Source organism: Equus asinus, chromosome 1 (assembly GCF_041296235.1).
Source record: "Equus asinus isolate D_3611 breed Donkey chromosome 1, EquAss-T2T_v2, whole genome shotgun sequence".
Lineage (NCBI taxonomy): Eukaryota > Metazoa > Chordata > Mammalia > Perissodactyla > Equidae > Equus > Equus asinus.
Genome location: NC_091790.1, coordinates 111,963,735 through 111,988,866, shown reverse-complemented (window position 1 = coordinate 111,988,866; position 25,132 = coordinate 111,963,735). Strand labels below are relative to the sequence as shown.

Genomic DNA, 25,132 nt, shown 5'->3' with positions numbered 1-25,132 from the left:
AAAGCATGTCCAAGAGTTACGGAGAAAGGACTGGTGGCTCACAAATGCATGATGTGAAAGAACTTTTTCAAACTTTTTGTCAGCAACTCACAATAAAAAAATGTCAGATACTAAAATGCACATATATATATACATGAACCAAAGCTTCACAAATAATACCTACTTGTCACAGGTATAATGCTATTTTCTATTCACGACCCATTCAACTGATTTCATAACCCACTTATGGGTCATGATTTGCAGTTTGAAACACTGGTCCAGAGGAAACAAATTAGCTACAGCACCCAAGACAATGTCAACATCCTGACAGTTTTTAACTTTTTATTTAGAAGTAATTTCAGAAGAGTATAACCCTGTCTGTTCTACCCAGCTTCCCCAAATGTGGACATTACACGTACTTGCTGCTGCTTCTCTCTATACACACATAGACACAATTTGTTCTGAACCATGGAAATTGCAGACATGATGCCCCTTTACTTCTAAATACTTCAATATGTTTTTCCTTAAAAACAAGGACACTTTCTTACATAATTCTAGCGTATTTTTCAAAATCATGAAATTAACCTTGGTAAAATACTGTCTAGTCTACAGAGCTTATTCAGATTTCAGTTGTCCTGATATCCTTTATCACTAATTGTAAGATCTGGTAAACAAAGCAGACACACGGCTCCCCTAACGGCAGGACTGCAGCTCTCAGTGGTGGGAGCTCAGCAAAGCCGTGTCCTGAGCGCGCCCGCTTCACAGCCTCCACCCTGCTGAACACGCTGCTTTCCAACCATCATGAACACAGACCCTAGGGCTGGTCTGTCTGCACAGGGAGTAGATACATGGCTAGCACTTCCTGTTCACAGAAAAGCAGGAGTGAGTTACCTTCGAATCGTTCTGACGGTGTTGCGTTGTCTGCCTGAGGCACCACTCCATGTTCTTTCTTAAACTTATCAAAAGCTTTTCTGTTTATGTCATCTTTTTGATGAGGGTCTGAGAAATGAAAAAATTTTGATATATGAGAGATCATTTCATTTACTCTTTCATTAAATTGCATAGGTTATTTCTAGACTGTGTATTCGAGGTAGCAAAGAAACTGATTTGGGAAAACTAACTCACCAAGTTTTTGAAGACTCTTTGCTTTGCTAATAACGTCTTTGGCGGTTCTCTTGACTCCAGAAGAAGAATGTATGTTCATGTAATTAGCAATAACTTCCCATCTAGAACAACCAATATAATAATAAATTAAGGGAAAGAAACCCCAAAACCAAAAACCACAAGGACCCTTACATTTTTAAGGCAGAAGGATTAGCTATAATACCTATAAAATTAGCTCTAAATTGGTGGTCTAATTATTATTATTATTGTCTCATCTATGGTTTTGCTTTTCCTATGTTTAAATCAACGTATAGAATCTTGGTTTCAAATCTGTACTAAGCCTTATAGATTCTGTGTACAAATCAACAGAAATAAAACCACACATTTGTGTATACTGCCATTTAGACACACTTTAGGAGAGAAATCATTCTGAAAACAGAGCCTTCGTTTCCTCATCTATGGACTGAGGGAGGCTGGATCTCTGAGGCTTCTCTGAGCTCTAAACTTGGACTTTGGAGTAAGCTCTGGTTTGAGGTGGGAAGCGACAAAGAAGGATTAAGACCATGAACACAAAACCTCATCCCTTGTTTATGCCATGACGGAAGAAGCCGACATGACAGTGCAGCTTCCCATCTCAGGAGCTTCAGTCTCCTGAGAAGCAGATGCAGCCTCCTGCCGTAGGTACGCACATGTGCGCGTGTGCGGGCGTAAGCGGCTAAGTCCAGCAGGCTCGAACTGCGGCCCGGAATTCAGTGGCAGGCAGCCTGTCTGGGCTCAGGCGTCGCTCCGGAAGTTGCCGCTATAACCAGTTCTGCTATGTGGATGCCCGTCTGCATTTCCCCAGGCTCCACTCTGTGTTGAAGAGAAGTTTTCAGTAAAACCAGTACCTTGAGTTTGTCCCCGCAGGGAAGAGGTTCACAGCTTTAATTAGTAACTGCAGATCATCTTCTGACCAGTTTTTACTGCTGTTTCCACCTCCACCAGTTGACTTCTCCGCATTCTTAGACGCTTGTCGCATACGAGCCTCAGCTTCCTCTTTCTCTTTTCTAATTTGCTCATTTATTTCTTCTATCTACACAAACATCATAGGCAAGTCAGGGACTTAAAGCATCTTGCTCGTCGACGCTCCCTGTCTGGCTGGCGCTCTGTGGTTCTCAACTTTCAGTGTCATCCTGACAGTGACCCTACATCCCCCAGGCCAAACCTAAACCAGCACGAGCTTTTCCTCACTCTGGCTTCCGGGCCGCACAGCCCTGCTCGAGGAACCAAGAACCACCCTCGGCCTGACCTACCCGATTCCTATCACGGGATTTCCACTGCCTTGGACACTACTTGTCAAGTCTACAGTCACTGGGTTGTACACCCACAGGCCATTTCAAACCTCTCTCCAGCTCACAGCCACTCTTGCAGCAGATCTTTATCCTCTACAAAAAGGTAAAGGCACAGAAAGCAGCCCCTGTTTTATCTCGAAGTTCTCTTTACACTGTAACTTCCCGACTGCCTTCAAACATGCACAGGTAAAAAGGGAAATCTTGGGGCCGGCCCCGTGCCCAAGTGGTTCAGTGCACATGCTCCACTTCGGCGGCCCAGGGTTTCACCGGTTCCGATCCTGGGCGCGCACATGGCGCCACTCGTCAGGCCACGCTGAGGCGGCGTCCCACATGCCACAGCTAGAAGGACCCACAACTAAAAATACACAACTATGTACCGGGGGGATTTGGGGAGAAAAAGGAAAAATAAAATAAAAAAAGGGCAATCTTTACTTGACCTTGTTGCTTCTGTCAGCTGCTATCATGGAGTCATCTTTGACTCATTTTCCCACTTCAACCCCTTAGAACCAGTCACCACGTCCCAGTGAGTCCCATCATCACTCTCATGGTCGAAGTCCTTCCAGTGAGATTCTTATAAGCTAGTCACTCACACTATCCAATGCATCCTGCCCACAAACGCCAGATTCAGAGTACAGTGTCTACCCTTTGCTACTCAAAGCTCTGCAGTAATGGGAACTAGTCATCCTGGTATGAAAAACCTGCCTCATTTGGCTTTACTTTTCCTAACCAACTTCTCCTCCTCCTAACTTTCTCCTTCGACCTGAATCTCATAGTTCATGCTGTTCCCGGCCTTCCTTTCAACACTATCCATCCTTCAAGGCTGGCTCAGAGCCTTCACTGGGCCTTCCCCAGCACTCCAGCCTGGAGCTGGCAGCTCCTGTCTGACCTACGGCCTGCACTGTGGCCTCCACCCTTTGATCCTTAGGCCTTTCTCTCGAGCATAACTGTTCCTTGACTCCCTGCGGCAGCAACAGCATTAGGCATTTCTCCAGGTCGCCTGAGCCTGGTGCTATATACGGCAGTTACTAATACTTGTTGCACCGAATTGAATTTCTGGGCCTGTTTCCTCATCTGTAAAATACAAAGTGTAGACTAGACAGAACAAAGGACTTTTTTGGTTCTAAATATTATCAGCCTACAAAAATGCTCAAATAGTCAAAACAATTATTTTTTTCTGATAATGATTTTGAAAAAACTATTAACATGCTAGATAGCACAAATCCAACACTACACGTGGTAACAACCATACACACTAAGTCCAGTTTAAATGAACAGTGGCACTTCCTATAAGCGAAGCATAGTGAGGGACATGCAGGGAAACGAGACACTCTTTCTCCTCACAGCGACGTGCATGTTAGGTGGGGAAATACTGAGGGGAAAGCGACGCTATGAGCAGAGCTAAATGAGGAGGAAGCGGTGTGCTCTTCTGTTACCTGTTTTTCCAGAGCAGCCTTCCCTGCTTCTTTTGTGGAGGAGGTGAGTGTTTCATTCAAGCACTGTAAGCTAAAGGGAAAAAGGGATGAAACCGGACCCTAAGCCCACGAGAGGACTTGGGTGGCAGTTCTATAGGTATACCTTGCTAGTTCAAGCCGATCACAAAGCTTTTCCACTTCTTCCATCATTTTAACCCGCTCTGCCTCGCTGTCAGAAAAGTGGTTCCAGGTCTGGAAGCACAAACACACACACACGTTCATCATGTCTGCTGACACTCGAGAACACGTCCATAAACACAGCGCAAAGCGTGATGTTCTCGAGAGGTTCCCCAGGGAGCATGTGGCCTCTGTCCATCAGTCAACATGCCTACCCAGGGCCCGCCGCTGGCCGGCTGGCAGTGAGGCATCACTGAGCGGCAGGAGCGCACAGCCGAAGGCGCTGGTGCGGAAGGCCTCTGGATGGGATGACAGGCAGAAGGGTTCCTCAGAGAGCCACGTAAAAATCAAGAAATTCTGCATGATGACTCAAGTTAAAATTCCTGTGAGGCTGCCTCTTCTGTCTAGTGTGTGCCAAACTAAAATTTACTGGATATTTTAAATGTGAAATGAAAGAAAAAGATAATGTAGTGTTAAGGAACAGGAGGCATTAGAAAAATTCTGATCCAAGATTATGCTTAGAATGGGACATCCTGACGAACCTGGATGAACAAGAATTGGACAGGACCTGCTCTGCCTCTTGAAGCTGCTGCCGCTACTCACTCCACACCCATCCCTCTCCTCCCTAATCCCTGCAGTCGGGATCTCACTATGGTTCCAGGGCTGCTGTGACTGCCGACCTTCCTGGGCTGCCAGGAGCACCACTGAGCCTCTTCCTGCTGGTCTGGTTGCTCCGCCCCTCCTCAGGACCTTAAGAATCGAGTCTGCCAGGGTCCATCCTCCCCTCCTCACTCTGTACCCGCCCCTGGGCGAGCTCATCTCCTTACACGGCTACTGAGATATGGCTGACGCTGTGATGACCCCGCTCTTCACTCCAGACCTGGACACCCGGCACCTACGGCGCATCTTCGTTTGATTGTCTCCACGTGCTCGCCACGCCCTCAACTGAAAGCATCATTCTCCCTGGCCTTTTCCTCTTCCTCTGTTTCACAGAATACCACCGCCACCACCCATCCAGTATTCCATGCAAAAAGCAGGACATACAGTAACCCTCACTCCTCTGCCACCTCCGACACCTGACTGACACCCGCAGGCAGTAGCTGCTCTTCCTCCTAAGTATCAGTCCTGGGACGTCTTCCAGCCCCACCATCTCTACCTCAGCTCGAGCTACAGTGCTCTCACCGGCATGACGGCAGGACTCCTAATGGGTCTCTCTGCCTCAGCACCCAAATCAAACTCAGGATCGAACTGAAACCGGCACGACACACAACATCCTCCGAGACCTGGCTCCTCCTCAGCTCTTCAGCGGCCTCTAGCTCAGTGAGCCCACCTCTCTGAACTCCCCGTTCTCTCCACGCTTCCTCTCTCCCTCATCTCCAATACCACACACATACTGCTGCACCGGGCTGAATCCTACGAGATCCAGAGAGCCTTCCTTGACTACTGTTTTGGTACCTTCTCATCCCAGTACTCATTTCAATGTGTTTAAAATAGCTGTTTGCTTGTCATTCTTCATCATTAACCAGTGGATTCCTTGAAGGCAAGGACTGTGTCATCATTACTTACTTCCACATATCAATTCTAACTGCTTGGCACATACGAAGGGTTCACCAGATGTTTGATGAACGAATAAATGAACTCATGTTGGAAAAGAGCAATAAAACAGTTAGCAAATGCCGGAACTTTTACCCTCATTTATGTGTCATCTCTAAACCTAGTCAAGCTTTCTATGTTAATTGTCCTCTTTAAGTCTCTTTGTTGATTTCTCATGATATGCCCAATGTGCCGAGTACTGCGTGTCAATGATCTCATATAATCCTCACAACAACCGTACTACACATTACTGTAGCTGTTGCACAGGGGAGGAAACTGAGGCATAAAGGAGCTGAAGTAACCACCTGAGGGCCAAAGACAGCGATAGGTGGAGAGTGGCTTGAAGCCCAGGAAAGCCAGCACTGAGTCCCTGCTCTTCACCACTGTGACACCCGCAGCCTCCTCTCTGCACCACTGTGACATACCCTCGGCCTCCTCTCCTCACCACTGTGACACCTGCGTCCTCCTCTCCTCACCACGGTGACACACCCACGGCCTCCTCTCCTCACCACTGTGACACCCACGGCCTCCTCTCCTCACCACTGTGACACCCACGGCATCCTCTCCTCACCACTGTGACACCCTCGGCCTCCTCTCCTCACCACTGTGACACCCACGGCCTCCTCTCCTGACCACTGTGACACACCCACGGCCTCTTCTCCTCGCCATGGTAACACACCCACGGCCTCCTCTCCTCACCACTGTGACACCCACGGCCTCTTCTCCTCACCACTGTGACACACCCGTGGTCTCCTCTCCTCACCACTGTGACACTTGTGGCCTCCTCTCCTCACCATGGTGACACACCCACGGCCTCCTCTCCTCACCACTGTGACACACCCACGGCCCCCTCTCCTCACCACTCTGACACCTGCGGCCTCCTCTCCTCACCATGGTGACACCTGTGAAACTACATTTGAAAACTTCTGGGTTTTCTGGGTATTTTTTAGTGAAAACTGTATTTGAATGCAAACTACCAATACCCACCCAAATGATATCCCTTTATTTAGATAAAAATGAAAGCTTTCAGATCCTTAAAAATGACCCAAATTTAACTTCTAAAAGAACTTTTTCTAAGACAAGAATTAAGTTTTTCTAAGACACACCATTAAGGAAGTGACTAGCCAAAACCAAACTGTGGCCCATTCTCAGAGCAAATGACCTGGGCTCTCCATAAAGGAATGGCAGTGGGGGGATGGCGATGGCAGGCGCTGTTACAGGCACCATCAGGAGATGTGACTAAGCTTCTGTAACGATCTTATTTAGACCCTAATCTGAATAAATCAAACGTAAAAAGACATTGTTGAGATAATCAAGGAGATCTCAATATAGACTATTAGAATATTAAACAAGTTTTTTTAAGGTTTGACAATGGCATGATGGTGATATTAAAAAATCTATCAGAGGGGCTGGCCCTGTGGCCGAGTGGTTAAGTTCGCGCGCTCCGCTGTAGGCGGCCCAGTGTTTCGTTGGTTCGAATCCTGGGCGCGGACATGGCGCTGCTCATCGGGCCACGCTGAGGCAGTGTCCCACATGCTACAACTAGAAGGACCACAACGAAGAATATACAACTATGTACCGGGGGGGCTTTGGGGAGAAAAAGGAAAAAATGAAATCTTAAAAAAAAAAAAAAAATCTATCAGAGTTGCATACTGGAATATGCATGTGTGAAATTTTAAAAAAATGAATTTAAAAGCATCTACATTTTGAGATAAAATGTGTATGTACAACAGTTTAATTATATGTGCATAGTATAGAAAAGAAATAATTTTAAGTTTAATCAGCAACTTGACTGACTTGTTATCGAATGTGTGTTCATCAGTCTGACATACCTTGCACGAGTTTCGAAGTTTTTGCCTTTCCTTTTTAATGGCCTTTTTCTGGATATCTTTTTCCTTCTTTGCCAATAATGCTTGTTGTCTAACCTCCTCTTCTTCCTTCTCTTTAGCTAACCGAGCAGCTTCTAATTCAGCTTGTCTTTGCTTTAATAATGGGGAATAGAATCATTTTAACAAGAAAATTAGAATTCCTAACTGCCCTATAATGTTACTCAAAAAATTCAATCTTTTAATACATTAAATTAGAAAAAAAGGTGACAACTTATGGAAGACTGAGGGCAGAACTGGGAAAAGTAGCTGGTAAAGCTCTACAAACATTTACTAGAAATGTAAAATAAACATATTAGACATAAGCATAGTATTAAAGGAATTTATATGATATCATGTTTTTGCTCAGTAAGAATTTGCTGCTAAGAAAGATCCCTCTATCAACTGCACCAATTTGTCACATTGTCATTCACAGTAGCACCAAATTCTCCGCTTCTAGATTACAGTTTTTTAAAATAGATCTCAAGATTAAAGATTTTACGATCATTTAAAGTCCAACTTCATCAAAAGTCATCTTACTTTTTCTTTAGCTTCTTGCTCCTTCCGTTTTGCTTCTGCTTTTGCTTTCTTTTCTGCTTCTTTCTTGGCTTTTTCTTCTTCTTTAAATTTTTTTATTCTTGGATCACAGCTATATGCATTGTCTACCAGAAAAAAAGTTAATCTTTTGAATTTATAGCATTTAATTAAAGAACTTAAAAAAACCAATTATACTTACCAACTAATGTTCTTATTCTGTTCATTTCCTCTTTTTTCCTTTGTGCCCTTGTTGCTTTGTTCTGCTTTTCAATCCATCTCCTCTCATCACGACTATAAAACAGAAAACATTGGAAACAAAATATTGCTTATGGATGGTATGCCTGGAAAATGTAATACTTTATAAATTTATATGTAAATAACATCTGAGAAGGTTAAAATGCTTTGTCACTATTAACATTAGTTATGGGGTGGTTCTACTTAGTATTACTTTTGGTTAATTTTTTGGGGAACATTCAAGTCAAAAGAATTTCCCTACACACAGAGAGAAAACTAAAATAAAACAGAGGCAGGGGCTGGCTCTATGGCGTAGTAGTAAAGTCCAGTGTGCTCTGCTTTGGCGGCCTGAGTTTGTGGGTTCAGATCCTGGGTGTGGACCTACACCAGTCCTCAAGCCATGCTGTGGTGACATCCCACATACAAAACAGAGGAAGACTGGCACAGATGTTGGCTCAGGGACAATCTTCCTCAAGCAAAAAAAGAGCAATATTGGCACCAGATGTTAGCTCAGAGTGAATCTTCTTCACCAAGAAAAAAAACACAGGTTAAGCAGCCAGAAGAAAAAGAAATTAATGAATTGAGCTTTTTTGACAAGTCTGTTCCTTGGTAATTTCATAAGCATATTCTAACCAACCACTGATTTGGCCCCATCTAGTTACTTGTGAGAAGGGGGTCTCAAAATATCAAAAAACTCATTTAATACGGATACACAAAGAGAAAACATAAAGAAAATACATGTAATATATTTTTCCATCATCACAAACACCAAAGAACCAAATAAATTTCTTCCTTTATTAATGACTTATATACATACCATTCTGCTTTTTCTTTTTCTTCTTCATCTAAATAAGAAAATTCTCTCCAAGAATCAAAATTATACCTAATAGACAGAAAATAAAAATCAAACCAAAACAAATGAACAAAATTTTAAAATTAACTTAGATGCACATAATTTTAAGAAGTATTAATGGCAAGTGGATGAGTTTGTTTTAACAGATCCATTCTCTCCTTTGGTGATGAACTAACACTGCGCTCAGGTCTGTCCTTTTTCAACGACACTGTGTCTGGTATGAAAACCTCAAACCCTCATCGCCCCTCAATCAAACCCCGTCCCACCCACCCTCCTCGGTGAGGTGGCTCCCCTGCCGGGACTTACTGGCCTCCCCTGCCTCCCCTTCACCAGTTCGCCAAGTCTAAGGTAAGCGAGCTGGTTATTTCACCTCTCATTTGTCTCCTCTGAGGTACTAGCAACTACAACTGGTCGAGCCAAATTCTGTCTTTTACTTTCACAGTGATTTTATGTATTCACTTACCAGATACTTAATGAGAAATTTAGGACGTATAAAATGGCCACTGAATATTGTGTTTATTAAACATTAGTGAATTAGTTAGACAAATAGCACTGTCTTCCTCCTCATGTACTCACGTACTTTTAACAGGAAGATAGCTAAATGAAATCTATTTATTTTTACTGAGTTTAAATGACTCCTCAATTTTCATTTTTTACCACTATAGTGTGCTTGATCTTTAGAAATCCTATTAATAGAAAACAGATTGGGAAAAATCATGAAAGCCTAAATATCACATAGGAGATAATATAGCATAATGTGAAAATGTTGATTAATTTCTGAACGGAGAGCTTTTGTTGAGGGAAGGTTCTGTGGCTCTCCCATCTCTCACCTGATTTATGAACAGTCAGTCAAGGACTTAATGAATGCTTATGCTTTTAAAGAAATGACAGCCTCATACAAACAGTGTAGTCACTCACCAGAAAGAATAAAATGCATCTACATCTTCAAATGATGAATTCATATCACCAAGTTTAGGAACATTTTTTTTATTTGACCATCTGAAATATTAAAAGAAAGAAAAATCTATTCAAAAACTTTGTACCAAAGTTCAACAGACTAGCTAATTTATTAAAAACAACCAGTTTTTCCTAATCCCCTATAATCTCCCCTGCCCACATCCTCTACGACTAAGAGATGGAGCTGGAAGACCAGCAGTGATGTGTTGATCAAGGCAAGTGCAATACAGAGAGGCTGAGGTGGGGGAGAAAACAGGGGAACAGCGTTCTGATCACTGCCTATAAATTACCGGGCTGGAGCAGCTGCCAGGCTGGCTGGGGGAACAGGCGCTAGCCCCCTTTCCCCACTCACTCACGCCTGCCCTCACAGGAGCAACCCGGGGGTCCAGCCTTCGAAAACTGTTAATGCTCACGGAGGAGACAGACGTCCCCTCGCTCACTGCCGCCTGCTTCCCCAAGTCAGACTTTCAGGTGCAGCACTTCCCTACATTTTCACTCTCCAAAACCATTTCACAAAAAAATAGAATACTTTTTTTTAACGACACCTTCAGCACTGTTAGGAAACAAATGTGAGGAGAATGGGTGGAGGAGATACTGGGCTCCACCAAACTGCTAATCAAAGAGGTTTTCAAACTTGGCTGCACATTAGAATCACCGGGGAGCATTAAAAACCCTGCAGGCATTCCACAACCAATGAAACTGAGATTGCAATTAAGTCTCACACTCTCCAGGCGGAACCCGGGCCGCAGGAATTGTTCGAGCTCTCCAGGGGATTCCAGTGTGCGGCCAAGATGTGCTCTAAGGAAACCTTCCAATGCAGGTGGAACCAAAAGACGTAGAATAATATTCATACACACTATTTAAAAACTGACTTCAGTGAAATAAATTGCATATGCTTTATTCTTAAATATAAACCATCCTTTGCCAGAGAACCTTATGATAATCAGATGCTCAAAAAATAGAACAAAAGCTTTTCTCAAATGATCATGGGGCAAACAGAGCAATGTCCCCATTAATAATAAAGGGGAAGCCAAAGAATGGGGAATTACTGTCACCTAAGTATCAGGATCACACCACATAAAGCCAGCTACTGTCCTTTCCCCTAAAGGAAATTTATCAGAAAAACATCCCATGAGTTGTAAAGGAATTCCACTATGGAAAGGGACTTCTTTTTAGAGAGCAAAATAAATGAGAGCAGTAGGTTCACCAGAGGAAGAGAAGACAACTACTATCCGAGGAAAAAAGCAGACACCAGTGAGACAAGCAGCAGCCAACAGAGCATCACGTCCGCGAGGACGCCGTAGCGCACCTGGAATTCCTCTCGAACACTGGGGAAAACACTTCGAAGAAATTGTCCTTTGCTTCACTTTTGGAAGGAACAGAGTTATCAAAAGTAGGATCTACACTGTTAAATGCTCGTCTTTTCACTGGATCAGATAACATTTCATAAGCTGAGGAAAAAAACGATAAGGTCACATCACCATGACTCTACATTTTTTTTCCCTGCAAGAAAAAAAAATTCCCTTCCTTTAAAAAAGAAAAGTTATTACATTTCATATTTAAAAATTCTGTGTGCTTGTGGCGGGGGTTCGGGGGAGGGGTAGGGGTGGGGTTCAGGGGTGAGGGAGAACTGAATCTAGGTAACCATAGCTCTAGCACTACAGGATATAACTGGATCTAACAACTGCTTTAAGCACCTATTCCGGAAGAAAAAATGACAAAACAATAAACACTCAGCCTTTAAGAAAGCATGACTCTGAGGAAAAAGAAATAGCTAGAAAATTAACTGTTAGATCCCAAGACTGTAAAAGATCAAGGATCTTAGGCATCTTGAGCACTGTGTAACAGTGGGCCAGTAAGTTTGAAAGCTGTGTACACAAGTTTTAAAAAACTAGCATCACAATGTAAAATTACATTTAAGGAAACATTTAGAAATGGCGGCTACCTATATTAATTAGCTTAATGAGGATATGGCTATGCAAATAGCAATATACATTTGTGGGCCCCCTAATAGGATATAATCAACTTCTTTATTTAAATTAGCAAAACATCTGAGGAACAGTTTAGATTCCATAAAGTATCTGAAATGGAGAAAGATCTTAGTATTCTCATCATTAGACGCAATACTCCTATGAATTAACTCCAGGACGAGCTCCTGATGAGAAAAATCTGAGGATCTCGTTAAAATGCAGATTCCAACTCAGCAGGTCTGGTATCGGGCCTGACTGTGTGCGTTTCTGACAAGCTGCCAGGTGCTGGGGCTGCTGCTGGTGGGGAGACCCGCCCCTTGTGTAGTGACGCTCTGGGAGAGATTACCAGGAGTAACCAGATGGAACTAAAAATGTTTTAAAATGTCATGGTATAGTTAAATGAACTACAGTATACATTAAAAACCCAATCCCAGCAATTAATAAATAATCATCACTATTAGAAATTCCTGACTCTACGGTGTTTTCTTACCTTTAGTTATGCAAGTGAAATAGTCATTATCGCCCTCTTTTATTGGTTCCCCAGCTGCTTTCCGTTTGTCTGGGTGATGTTTTAAAACCATTGCTTTATCTACAAAATAAGCCAGATTTAGATAATTTGTTACTTTACGCATCAAAACTAAAAATAAAGATGACCTAAAAAGAACCTTTCTAAAATCATAATGCTCATTTAAAAATATTTTCCCCTACGGTAAAATATAAGCTTATTAAGCGTGGATATTGCAGAGAAAGAATTATTTTAAGAACTGACCAAAGTGCCAACACCCAAAGACAATTACTGTTAACATTTTGGTGTATTTCCACAGTTTTTCTTTTAAAGCATATGCTTTAAAAAATTTAGGCATCATTATATCACATATACCAATTTATATTCTGCGCTTTCCAACTTAACATTACAGCATTACATTTTCCATGTTGTTACAAACTCTTCAAAAATTTTTTTTAAAGATTTAAAAAAAAATTTTTTTCCTTTTTCTCCCCAAAGCCCCCCAGTACGTAGTTGTATATTCTTCGTTGTGGGTCCTTCTGGTTGTAAAAATTTTTTAATTATTGCTTAATACAGTATTTCAAGTAGACTGATCTATTTAACTATTTCTCTACTGTTGGATATTCAGATTGTTTCCAATTTTTCACTATTATAAGTAATGCCAATTTTACTCATCTTGTAGAGAAGTATTTTTCCCTATTTAGGACTCTTTCTTCTTAGGATATAGTTACAGAAGAAAAATTAGTGAGTGAAAATGTAGGAACAAGTTCCTTTCTAAAAGTTAACCCACTTCATACTCCTTTGTGAACATCCTTTTCACCACAGCCTCACCAGGACTGGATCTAATGGATTTAAAACTATCACCAGCGCTCAACAATTCTTTTTTGTTTCTTTCATCTTCCATCTATGGAGGAAGGAGAGTTGTCTTAGTTTTTCTTCTTAGTTTGTGTGAGTCATTTTACAATAAATAATGGGTACGGGCCAGCCCCGTGGCTGGGTGGTTGGGTTTGTGCACTCCACTTAGGTGGCTGGGGTTTTGCCGGTTCAGATCCTGGGTGCGGACCTGGCACCGCTCACTGAGTCATGCTGAGGCGGCGTCCCAAACAGAACTAAGAAGGATCCACAACTAAAATACACAACTACGTACTGAGGGGCTTCGGGGAGAAGCAAAAATAAAAAATAAAATCTTAAAAAAAAAAATAACGCGTAGCTGTTAATATCCATTGAACATTAAATATGTACCAGGCACAACTTTTCAGTTAATCTTCTCACTAACGGAAAGTACTATTATTTTCTCCATTTTACAGATGAGGAAAACGAGGCAGAAAGGTTAAGTAACCACAACCATGCCAACCTGTCCAAAGTCCCAGCCAAGTCGGGCTCCAGTCCAGGCAGCCCGACTCCTCGGCCTGGCCTCGGAAGAGGCCTCTCCTCGTCCACAGTGTCTGAAGCTAATGCTTTTCCCAACTGCTGTGATCACACTTACGTTTTTAAAAAAACCTTCAGTCATTTTTATTTATATTTACTGGTCATTTCCTTTATGATTTCTTCCAGTATTTACACACTTAGAAGGCCCTTCACTCTCTGAAAGTTTGATACGTGTTTCTAGCTTCATTAATATTTTCTGCGGTTAGAAGTGAAATTTTAAAAAAACTTCTTTAAATAGTTTTGGAATTTTAATATAGTCAAGCAACCATCTAAATGTCACTTTCAAAGTCCTAACATTATCTAATAATCTTTCCCTTCTCCACTGATTTATGATGCCTCCTTTATCATAGACTATTTTAGCAGAGTTTGTTTCTGGTTACCTATTCCTACCCCAGGATAATCTTTAAAATGACTATAGCTTTCTAATATAGTTTATGGTAACTTGCAAAAACTGTATGTTACTTTTGCATATTTTTCCTGCATCTAACCACCTGATTCAATTCTTTGGTTTTCTAGGTAGATCTTATATTACCCACAAAGAATATATTTCTTTCCTTCTTTCCAACAGTTCTCTCTGATTTAATATCTTAATTCACTGACCCACACTCCCAAAATAGCATAAGAAATAATGGGCAGGTTAGCTCCCCCCATGGTTTGAATGGTAATGTCACTAATGCTACACAGTTAAAAGTTTGTGGGCTGTGTCTGAAATATTTATCAAAGTAGAGAATTAACTGCATTTTTATTCAAAGTTCTATTTATCAAAAAGGAATGGATATTAAGTTGTATTTTACATACTTGCACTATCTATTTAGGAAATCACATAATATTATCTAAGCTGCAAATAGATCTAGCTATATTAATGTAAGTTTCTAAGTTGGATTCCTGAGAGAAATCCTACTTGTTCAGGGGCATTATGCTTTTAATGTACTCTTAAATTCAATTTGCTATTAGTTTAACTGGGATTTTTTTTTTTTTGTATTACACTCATGATGAGATTTGTTTGTAGTTTTTTAAAGCTCTCTTTGCCAGGTTGTAAATTTTTATTTATTTATTATTTTTAAGATGATTTTTTTTTTTGAGTTTTAGGTTTAGGGCAAAATTGAGAAGATGGTACAAAGATTTCCTATCTATCCTCTGCCCCCACACATGCAAAGCTCCCCCTCCCCCGTTATCACCATTCCCCACCAGAGCACTCCATGTTTCACAACTGATGAACCCACACTGACACGTCATAATCACCCAGAGCCCAGTTTACAGTATGGCTCACTCTTGGTGTTGTACATTCTATGGGTTTGGACAAACGTATAATGCTATGTCTCCATCATTATAATATCATACAGAGTATTTTCACTGCCCTAAAAATCCTCTGCGCTCCACCTCTTCATCCCTTCCTACCCACTTCAACCCCTGGCAACCATGATCTTTTTTTTCTGAGGAAGAGCTAACCGTCTGTGCCAATCTTCCTCCATTTTGTATTTGGCTCACCACCACAGCATGGTTGATGAGTGGTTGCAGGTCCACACCTGGGATCTGAATCCATGAACCCAGGCCACAGAAGCAGAGCATGAACTTAACCACTAGGCAACACGGCTGGCCCCACAATCTTTTTATTGTCTCTATAGCTTTGTCTTTCTATGCCAGGTTTTCATACTAGGATTACATTAATTTCACAAAATGAACTGTCCCAAAACAGTTTATGTTCAGCATATGAATCTTCAATTCCTTAAACATTTGAAATAATTCACCTGAGAAATAACCTGGGCCTAAAAACATTTTTTAGGAGGTAATTCTTCTGAAACTTTAAAAATTTCTTCAATTTCAAAAAAGTCAATTTTATCAAAATTCTCAAATTCACTGCATTTAATAGTGGTCTCAATTAAAAATTTCTATAATGGTTTTCTTTCTGTATTTCATAATTTTTCTTCTTATAAATCCATTTTGGAATACTGTTTCCTTCTATTTTTCTCCTCCATGCTCCTAGTGCTATTCTTTTAAACATTTGAATCGAACGCCTCTTTTACATTTCCCTCATTTAAAAAAGTAACCTCAGGTGATTGAGGCAATGAACTTATGGTACAGCTCTCACTGCCATCCCTTGAGTTTTGCAGCCGTGATATTACTGTTGCAAAAATTACCTATCAATACAATTTTTATATCTGTTTAGGCCTCAGAGTTAAATTTCATAAGTGATTTTTTTTGGTTTGTTTAATCTCATCTATTTTTATTGAAATGAGATAAAATTCACATAAAGTAAAAAGCTCAGATTTTCAGTATTCAGTTCAATGAGTTCTGACAACTCTAACTACCACCCAAAAGAAAATACGGGCTATTTCCATCACCTACAGGGTTCCCTTGCACCCTTTTCCAGTCAACTCCCACCCCTACCACCTGGGGCAACCTCTTTTCTGATTTCCATCAGCATAGATTACTTTTGCATGTTCTTGAACTTCATGTAAATACAATCATGAACTATGTCTTCGTATCTGACTTCTTTTGCTCAACATAATTTTTTTCCCTCCAAGACTGGCACCTGAGCTAACATCTGTTGCCAATAATTTTTTTCTTCTTCTTTTCCCGAAAGCCCCCCAGTACATAGTTGTATGTACTGTAGTATGTAGGTCCTTCTAGTTGTGGCAGGTGGGATGCCACCTCAGCACGGCCTGATGAGCGGTGCCATGTCCGCACCCAGGATCTGAACCGGTGAAACCCTGGGCCACTGAAGCGGAGCGCACGAACTTAACCACTTGGCCACGGGGCCGGCTCGTCAACATAATGTTTTGAGATTCACCACCATTCTTGCACGTACCAGTAATTTGTTCTTTTTAAATGGCTGAGTACTATTCCGCTGTATGAACATACAGCAGTTTGCTCGTCCATTATCCTGTTGGTGAACATGTGGGTGGTTTCAGTTTTTTGATATTGTGAATAAGGCTTCTGTGAACACTTCTGTACCTATCTTTTTATGGGCATATTAAACTTAGTGATTTCTACAAAAACTGCAAGGGTTCAGGAACTCTGACAAATATATTTTCGCTTTTTTGAGTTCCAAGATTTTTCTTACAGTCAAGTATATTATCTTTTTTCCATTAACACTCAAGAAGAGGCATTTTCACCTTCTAGCTGGTTTAAGCAGAAAGGAATTTATTGAAGGTTATTAGGCGGCTCACAGAATCTCTGTGAGAGTCAGACTGTCAGGCTTGGAGGCCAGGTGGCCAGGAACAACAACCAAGTCACAGTGGAGAAGTGTGATGATGGCTCCAGTGCTGGGCACTGCTGAAACAGAGCACGGGCTACTTCCGCTGCCAGGGAGTGGGGAAGCCACCGCTTCTCCCTGTGGTGCTCTCCAACCCTGCTGGCAAAACAGACCTGGGCAGCTCGGCCTAACGTACACTGTTCTCTGAGCTGCAAGTGGGTGCTGGGTAGGGAACCTAAGTCACACGCCTGCGAATATTCTCAATCTCAGAACGATTCTTTCTATAAATCAGGTAAGTTTTCTTCTTTGTTTGCAATTATTCTCTCTCTTACACTTTACTCTGACTTCTTTAGGGAAATCTGGCATCTCTTTATTCTTTCCCTCTGAATCTTGGGAACATTCCTCAAGGCTGTCCTCGGCTTTACTATGTTTTCTAAATGGCACGTCAGCCTTTGTAATTCTAGATCTGCTCTCATGTTTTTAGTTTCCAGGCAATTCTATTTATTTTTCCCGAGTCTCTTTCTGCAATGAGTCTCATTCTACACTGCCCCCCAATGCAGTGTCTTCATATCTCACTGACGACATGTAGCAGATACTTAATTTTTCTTTTGAACCTTATGAGAAAGTCTGAGAGAGATGACATCTCAGTTTTTTTCTTGCAGAGTCTCCTTCTTACGCTGTACTATTTTTTTCTTCATTGATTTTTCTGTCTAGTCACCTTCAGCCATCCATATACATCAGGGGTCCTGAGATTGTCCTGTACTCTGCTCTTGAGGGAGCAAACGATGTTACTAATATTAACAACAAGGTAAAGGAGACCAAAGAACACTGTTGGTTTGAAAAAGAAATGAAGGTGATTTGGGAGCAGTTATTATAAGTTTACTGAAATTTCAAAGACTTCCCTTTCCTCCCTCCTCCCACCAAAGACAGTTTCTGAAATGTTCTGAGGGTACATTAGCAAAGGGGCTTTTACTGTACATTCATATTGCTATGATTGTAAAATGTCTCCAAATATGATTGATAATTTTTAAGAAGCTTGATATGAAAGTTTTCATTTTAAAATGTCAGAAATATTTTAAGCTAAAATTATTAAATTTAGAAAATTCTAATTACTGAAGATTTTATTTCCGTGCAAAGACTATCAAACCCACATGCATAACCTACTGCAAGCGCGGCAATTTTACTTCAAGAACAAAACTACAGAAGCAACTGAAATATCACCTTTAGCACGCAAGCACTTCCTCTGAACCCATCATTCAACCTTTCTGGTAATTTACTCTTTTTGGATAATGCAAGGGAAAAAAAGACCACTTACTTTATTCACCCTTAATCGATTTCCTAATTTTCATGATAGCAATTCAAAATACATTAAACAAAAGTAAAACTCTTTCACGTGTGTTTGTAATAGGATACAAGAACTTGAAGGATCTCAAATGCTATCAGACTTACTTTTTTTTTTGTAGGAAGATAAGACCTGACCTAATATCTGCTGCCAATCTTCCTCTTTTTGCTGAGGAAGACTGGACCTGAGCTAACATCCGTGTCCATCTTCCTGTATTTTATATGTGGGATGCCTGCCACAGCAGGCCTTGACAAGCAGTGTGTAGGTCCACACCCGGGATCTGAACTGGTGAACCCTGGGCCACCTAAGTGTGAAATTAACCACTGTGCCACGGGGCTGGCCCCTAGATTTACATTTTTATTAGGTTTGTGTGTGCTAATAATTATAGATTTGCAAACAGTAACTTTGCATTTTTACTTTTGGACAAGATTTCAGAAAGCAGCAACTGTTTATTTTGTGGTGACAGAGGTAAGAGAATGACAGTTTCCTTCTGAATAAATACTGAGAATATTCATCAAAGTGCAGAGAGTAAACTATAATTCCACTTAATGTTAATCATCTGTGCACTGAGGTTGTAAAACTTTTGGCTACAGAATATTAAAAAATTGATTTTATGCCAATAAAAAGAATGGACTTAGGGGCTGGCCCCGTGGCCGAGTGGTTAAGTTCGCACGCTCCGCTGCAAGTGGCCCAGTGTTTCATTGGTTCGAATCCTGAGCGCAGACATGGCACCGCTCATCAAACCACGCTGAGGCAGTGTCCCACAAGCCACAACTAGAAGGACCCACAACGAACAATATACAACTATGTACCGGGGGCTTTGGGGAGAAAAAGGAAAAAAAATAAAATCTTAAAAAAAAAAAAAGAATGGACTTAGAAACAAATGGATGTTTCTTTTATAATTTGTTGTACATTTTTTATCTTTAGAGAAAGAAACAATTCCTTTACCTTAAAACACCAACTATTTTCATGGTTCTAAATCACTTCTAATTCTTTCACAAATTTACATGTATCAAGACATATTTGGTATTTGTATGCTATTCTTTCCTATAGTAACACTTTGCAAATACTTTTCCATGGCAAATGAATTTTCTTGGCAATTATGTATTTTGCAATGACTATTCATATGCAATAACATGCTTAGTACAACACCATGCCAGCTTTTTAAGAAATCAAATAATAGCTCTAAAATAATCTGATGAATCCCTCCACTTTGTTAAAAAATATTGCCTGTGCTTTTCATCAATAGAGAAAATTTTGAGTTCCCCTACCACAGTCTCAACTAGTACTTTCCAACATGAGATAGGTTTCACTCAGCCGTCGTCCTCCAAGGAAAATATTTTCTCTGATCGACTGGCCTTGACTACCTACTCCTTTTCCCTATGGCCACAATCTTACCTCCTCTGACCTCAATATCCATTCTCTAGAGGAGGGCAGAATATTCTCCTAAGACAAAATACAGAAAACTAATGAACTTCACTCTTTCATTAAACTTTACTAATCAGGTAAACCAAATGGTGTGTAGGGAATTACGTCCAGAGGCATGCAAAGGACAAGACATTTAGGAGCACTAAGGGGATGGAGTTTTATAAGGCACACAAAGACTGGATTCCCATCAATCTCCCCCCTTCCTCGAAGTTTTAACTGTGTCAATGAAAATAATAATGAAGCCTCAGACAACTCTTTCTTAGACAAAGAGACAGGGCGGTATCAACCAAAGTGTGACCTAAGACCAAAAGATGACATCAAAAAACCTCAGTAACAAGGCAGGTTCCACTAAATACAGCAGGCCACACTTCTAAAGGGAGGTGAAGTATATTTTAAAAGCTTGCCATTGGAAGAATATTCTTTATCCTGTCACAAACACACACACTCACCCCTTAATTTCTTATCCATAATGAGAATGTCCATACATAAGGCTGACTGATTTTTTTCTGGCTCTGAAGGTAAACTGGAGAGAGCGGTTATACATTGTTATGACCATAACAACACATGCTGTTAAATCTAGACTTATGGCTATAGACCACGATACTGCACATCTTCTCAAAAGGATAACATTTCCCATACCAGATACTTGATTATTTCAAAATAACTAAGTACTTACGAGCTGCTTTGATCTGTCTCTGTGTAGCTTTGTACCTTACATGGCCAAGTCCAAGCACTGCGTAATGGTCTTGGTTCTGATAAAGACAAAAAAGGCAGTCAAGTTTGAAATGGAGCAATATATCCCATCCTGTGTTTTGACACCCCAAAAGAGTGTTTTCCAAAGTCACACTCCCGTAACAGGAGTCCAGTGAGAGATTCTGTATAAAATGGGTTCTGTGGTCATTTAAGTCTGGAAAATGTGGACTATCGTATAGCCTTCTTGATGATTTGGATGTACGTAGCCTAATAAATGCTCTGAGATGATCTGCAATTAAAAAAGAAAAACACAGAAAGAAACCCGTAAAACACAACATTTTCCAAACTTACTTGACTATAGAACACTTTTTTTCTCTTAACATCTATTAATAGCCTATGGCCATACTTTTTTTATTTTGAGGAAGATCAGCCCTGAGCTAACATCTGCTGCCAATCCTCCTCTTTTTGCTGAGGAAGACTGGCCCTGAGCTAACATCCATGACCATCTTCCTCTACTTTATATGTGGGATGCCTGCCATAGCATGGCTTAATGAGCAGTGCCATGGCGGCACCTGGGATCCGAACCAGTGGACCGTGGGCCGCCAAAGCAGAATGTGCGAACTTAATCGCTGCGCCACGGGGCCAGCGCCATATGGCCATCCTTAAATCAAGGTGCAGCCAGGAAGATTTCAGAACTGAGGGGAGCATTACAGCAGTCCCAGCAGGTTGGCCCTGGGCAATGACAGATAGGACTAGGTAGGGGTTGTGTGGAGCAAGGAAGGTAGGTTGGATGGAAATTTTGATAACCTGAGGGATGAGGCTTCTCTATACAGGAAGTACCTGCTTTCATTTCTGCTTTGGTTAACATCCTTGCAAATTTGGAAGCTGAGGTAGCAAGAGGAGTGAAGGCTCCGTAAGGACTCAAAAGGTGTATCTAGTATTGAGAGGAGTGGGGAGGAAGGGGAGTTGAGGGCATAAAACACGGGAGAAGTCACTTAGGGCTGACTGGTTTCCCTTTAAATTCAGGGCTGCAAACCTCATACGGATGGGCTCCTTTATCACACCTAGCAATCACTTTGTTCCAGCTGGTTCACTTTTCCACTCACTCAGATGCGTCCTCTGGTCTTTGCTCAAACCTCACAGACCCTCCTCCACCCTCTCATCAATGGCCTTGCCTCTTGCTTAACTGAAAAATCCAGGGGCCGGCCCTGTGGCCAAGTGGTTAGGTTTGCACATTCCACTTCGGTGGCCCAGGGTTTCACCGGTTCAGATCCTGGGTGCGGACATGGCACCACTTAGCAAGCCACGCTGAGGCAGCGTCCCATGTGCCACAACTAGAAGGACCCACAACTAGAGTATACGACTATGTCCTGGGGAGCTTTGGGGAGAGGACGAAGGAAAAAAAAGACTGGCAACAGATGTCAGCTCAGGTGCCAATCTTGGAAAAAAAAAAGAATTATCCTTCTCAAATTCCAACATCTTTCTACCACCCTCTCTGCAACCACACACCTTTCCCCTTCACAACTGAGAAAGCCTGTCCCATCAAGAGAAGTTACTCCACCCTTCCTCTTGGTTTTGAATATCGTCTCCTCAAACACTGGAATCTTTCAGGCATCTCCTAAATTCCAACTGGATTATTTTCGCCCATATAAAGAGATGCTCTGCTATGTCATCAAAAAAAAAAAAAAAGACAAAAACACCCTTCCATGACCTTGTCCAGAGACTGCCCCATTTCTCTGCTGCCCATCGAAGTGGAACTTCTTGACGAAGCTGTTCCTTCTAGGATTCACTTTTCAACCCACTCCCATCTGGTTCCGCTTGGTCTGCTCGGTCCACTCCCACCCAGGTGCTATGAAGTATCAATTTCCGGGTGCCAAATCCAAGATCGCCCATCTGCTTCACTGACTTCAACTCCCAGTGGCAGCACAGCTGACTCTTCCTGGAAACACTATCTTCCTTTAGCTTCTGTGACCCACCCTCTCTATTTTCCTCCCACCTTACAGGAGCTTTTTTCAGCCACTTTTACTGGTTTCTCAATGACCTGCAAAGCCCAGTCCTGAGGTTTCTTTGGTCTCTCTCTCTATACTTTGGTCCTAGCTGATCTGATCCGATGTCAAGGACAGAATACACTAAGAACCCTGTAAATGCTCACGACTCCTCAACTCACTGGAGAGCCCTCCTCTGAGCTCCAGATGTGCAGAGCTCCTCCATTTCTCGCACTTCCTGGCCTGGGACTCTCCAGCGTGGTCCCCCATTTGCAATACAAGACTAGCATCCCAGCTCACTGCAGAAGCGAGCGCCTGCCCCTCAGGGCCGCACACGCTGGAGTCTCTGCCTAACACATTCTTCCGCCTCTCTTCTTCTTCCTTCTCTTTTTGTTTTATTCCTTCTCCCCCACTCTTCATGTGGCTGCCATCTTCTCATTCTTCAGTCTCAGCTTAAATGTCATCACATTATTTAAAACAGACAATCTTCTCTCCCCACCTCTGCTTTTTTTTGTTTCCTCCAAAGTACTTAAAAATTGTCAGTGCTTCAAACTCTCCAATGGCTTTCCACTGACCACAACTCCATACCTCCTCATGGCGCCCCCATTCACTCTGTTCCAGCCATCGGCCGCCTTTCAGTTCCTGGCACATCCACACTTCCTTCTGCCTCTGCACAAGCTCCCTGCCTGGCATGCCCCTCTCCCCGATCTTTGCAAGTCATTCAGGTTTTACCTTAAACGTCAGCTCCACAGGCCCCTGCCATCTGCTCAGTCCAAAGCAGGCACCTGGACCCTCTACCACATTGCCCTGTTCTGCTCCCTGCCCAGTACTTAAGTGTCCAAGTTCCTGACGTTCACTTACTGTCGTCTCCCCACTGGACTATACGCTGTGTGGGAGCAGTGACAGTCTGTTCAGCACAAGACTGTCAGCTCCCAGAACAGCATCTGACACAGGGCAGGCGCTCGAGCCCTACTTGCTGAATGAAACAATTAACTGAACAACTGTATGAACCTGCTGCCCTGCTCTCATCCACTCTTTTCTACGCCAAAGACCTCCTCCACTCTTTCTCCTCTTCTCTCTGTAGATCTCAGTGTTCCCCAACTCTGTCTCCTCCTGACCCTGCCTTTCCCTCAAGTTACTATTTTCATTCATCTTCTTTACAACTCAGCTTTGAAGGAGCATTTTACACTTACGTCTCCACTTCATCACCTCATCACTCCTCAACCCACCGCAGTCTTGCGCCATCCCACCCACTTTACCAGGACTGCTTTCAACAAGGTTGCCTAAACTGCGTCTGCCAAACCAAGTGGCCTTTTCTCATTATTTATGTTACGTGATCCACCTCTCTCCAAAGCAGTGACACTGTGATTGCTTTTTCCTTCTTAAGACTTCCTCCTTCCTTAGTTTCTGGAAGAATCTAGTGCCTGATGTTTAATAAATTTTTGTTGAGTGAACATACGTCTTTTTCTTTCTACTTCTTTCACACTTCTTAGTATCCTTTGCTGCTTCTCTTCCTCTGCCCATCCCTTAAATATCTATGTTCCGTTTTTTTCCTTTTAAAATTGATGATGAAAGCAGGAGAATCAGCTAACACTTTCTGAGTGCTGATTTTCTTTTCTAAATGCTTTACACATATGCCTCATCTCCTTTCATCCTCACAACCACCTACAAGAGGAACTCTGAGGATCTACTGCCGGTTTAGCATTTATCACATGCCCAAGCGCTCGGCTGAGTGCTTTCTACGCAGCCTTTTATTAATCCTCACTATAATCCTCTGAGCTGCTAGCAATCTCACCGTATCAACAAAGGAAATCAGGTATAGAGATGTCAAATAACTTCCCCAAGGTCCCAGCACACTAAATGGGCAGAACCAGATTTGAATGCAGGCACTATAATGCTGCAGTATATACATCTAAGTGTTATACCAGTGCCTACTTAAACACTATAATATCTATTTGTCTGTATTCTTCTCCCTGGCTCATGTCATTCAACTTCCCACAGCCTCAGCTACCACCTATGCACCAAGGACTTGCAAATGTTTTTGGCTCTAACTTCTTTTCAGAGCCACAGACCAATTTCTAGTCATCTACTAGAGCACTACCAGCACTGTCCAATGGAGCAATGGAAGGAGAGAGGATGGTGCAAAAAGACCGGGCAGGGTGCCCCTCTGCTGTATGCAGGGTCAGTGGGAGTTGGAATCGACTCGATGGCACTAATAACCACCAACAGACACCTTCATCAGTATGTTACTAGAACCTCAGTTTTCACATAGCCAAACTCGAACACAAATACCACACTCCCAAGATGTGGTAAACATATACATATATATGGTTTCACTTGTATGTGGAATATAAACAAGCACATGGACAAAGAAAACAGTTCAGTGGCTCCCAGGGGAAGAGGGGTGGGGGGGTGGAGCGGAGCACCTATATGGTGACAGACAAGCAACAATGTACAACTGAAATTTCACAATGATGTAAACTGTTATGAACGCAAATAAAAAAAAAACTGAAAAAAACCAAGCCAAACCAAAAAAACCCCAA

General features: G+C 42.0%; 1 protein-coding gene across 3 annotated transcripts in view; it reads right to left on the bottom strand.

Annotated features, from left to right (window-relative positions):
• DNAJC2 (DnaJ heat shock protein family (Hsp40) member C2) overlaps window positions 1-25,132 on the bottom strand; it is a 30,880-nt gene that overhangs the window by 2,702 nt on the left and 3,046 nt on the right. For all 3 annotated transcript variants that reach the window (XM_014850471.3, XM_014850472.3, XM_044769462.2), the window contains 13 exons: window positions 20,588-20,663; window positions 12,503-12,601; window positions 11,352-11,493; window positions 10,004-10,084; window positions 9,050-9,115; window positions 8,198-8,289; window positions 8,002-8,123; window positions 7,429-7,578; window positions 3,990-4,078; window positions 3,848-3,917; window positions 1,971-2,155; window positions 1,105-1,205; window positions 871-978 (listed from right to left, as the gene is read on the bottom strand). In XM_014850471.3, coding sequence (XP_014705957.1) covers window positions 871-978; window positions 1,105-1,205; window positions 1,971-2,155; window positions 3,848-3,917; window positions 3,990-4,078; window positions 7,429-7,578; window positions 8,002-8,123; window positions 8,198-8,289; window positions 9,050-9,115; window positions 10,004-10,084; window positions 11,352-11,493; window positions 12,503-12,601; window positions 20,588-20,663 — 1,381 coding nt within the window. The remainder of the gene's footprint in view (window positions 1-870; window positions 979-1,104; window positions 1,206-1,970; window positions 2,156-3,847; window positions 3,918-3,989; window positions 4,079-7,428; window positions 7,579-8,001; window positions 8,124-8,197; window positions 8,290-9,049; window positions 9,116-10,003; window positions 10,085-11,351; window positions 11,494-12,502; window positions 12,602-20,587; window positions 20,664-25,132) is intronic.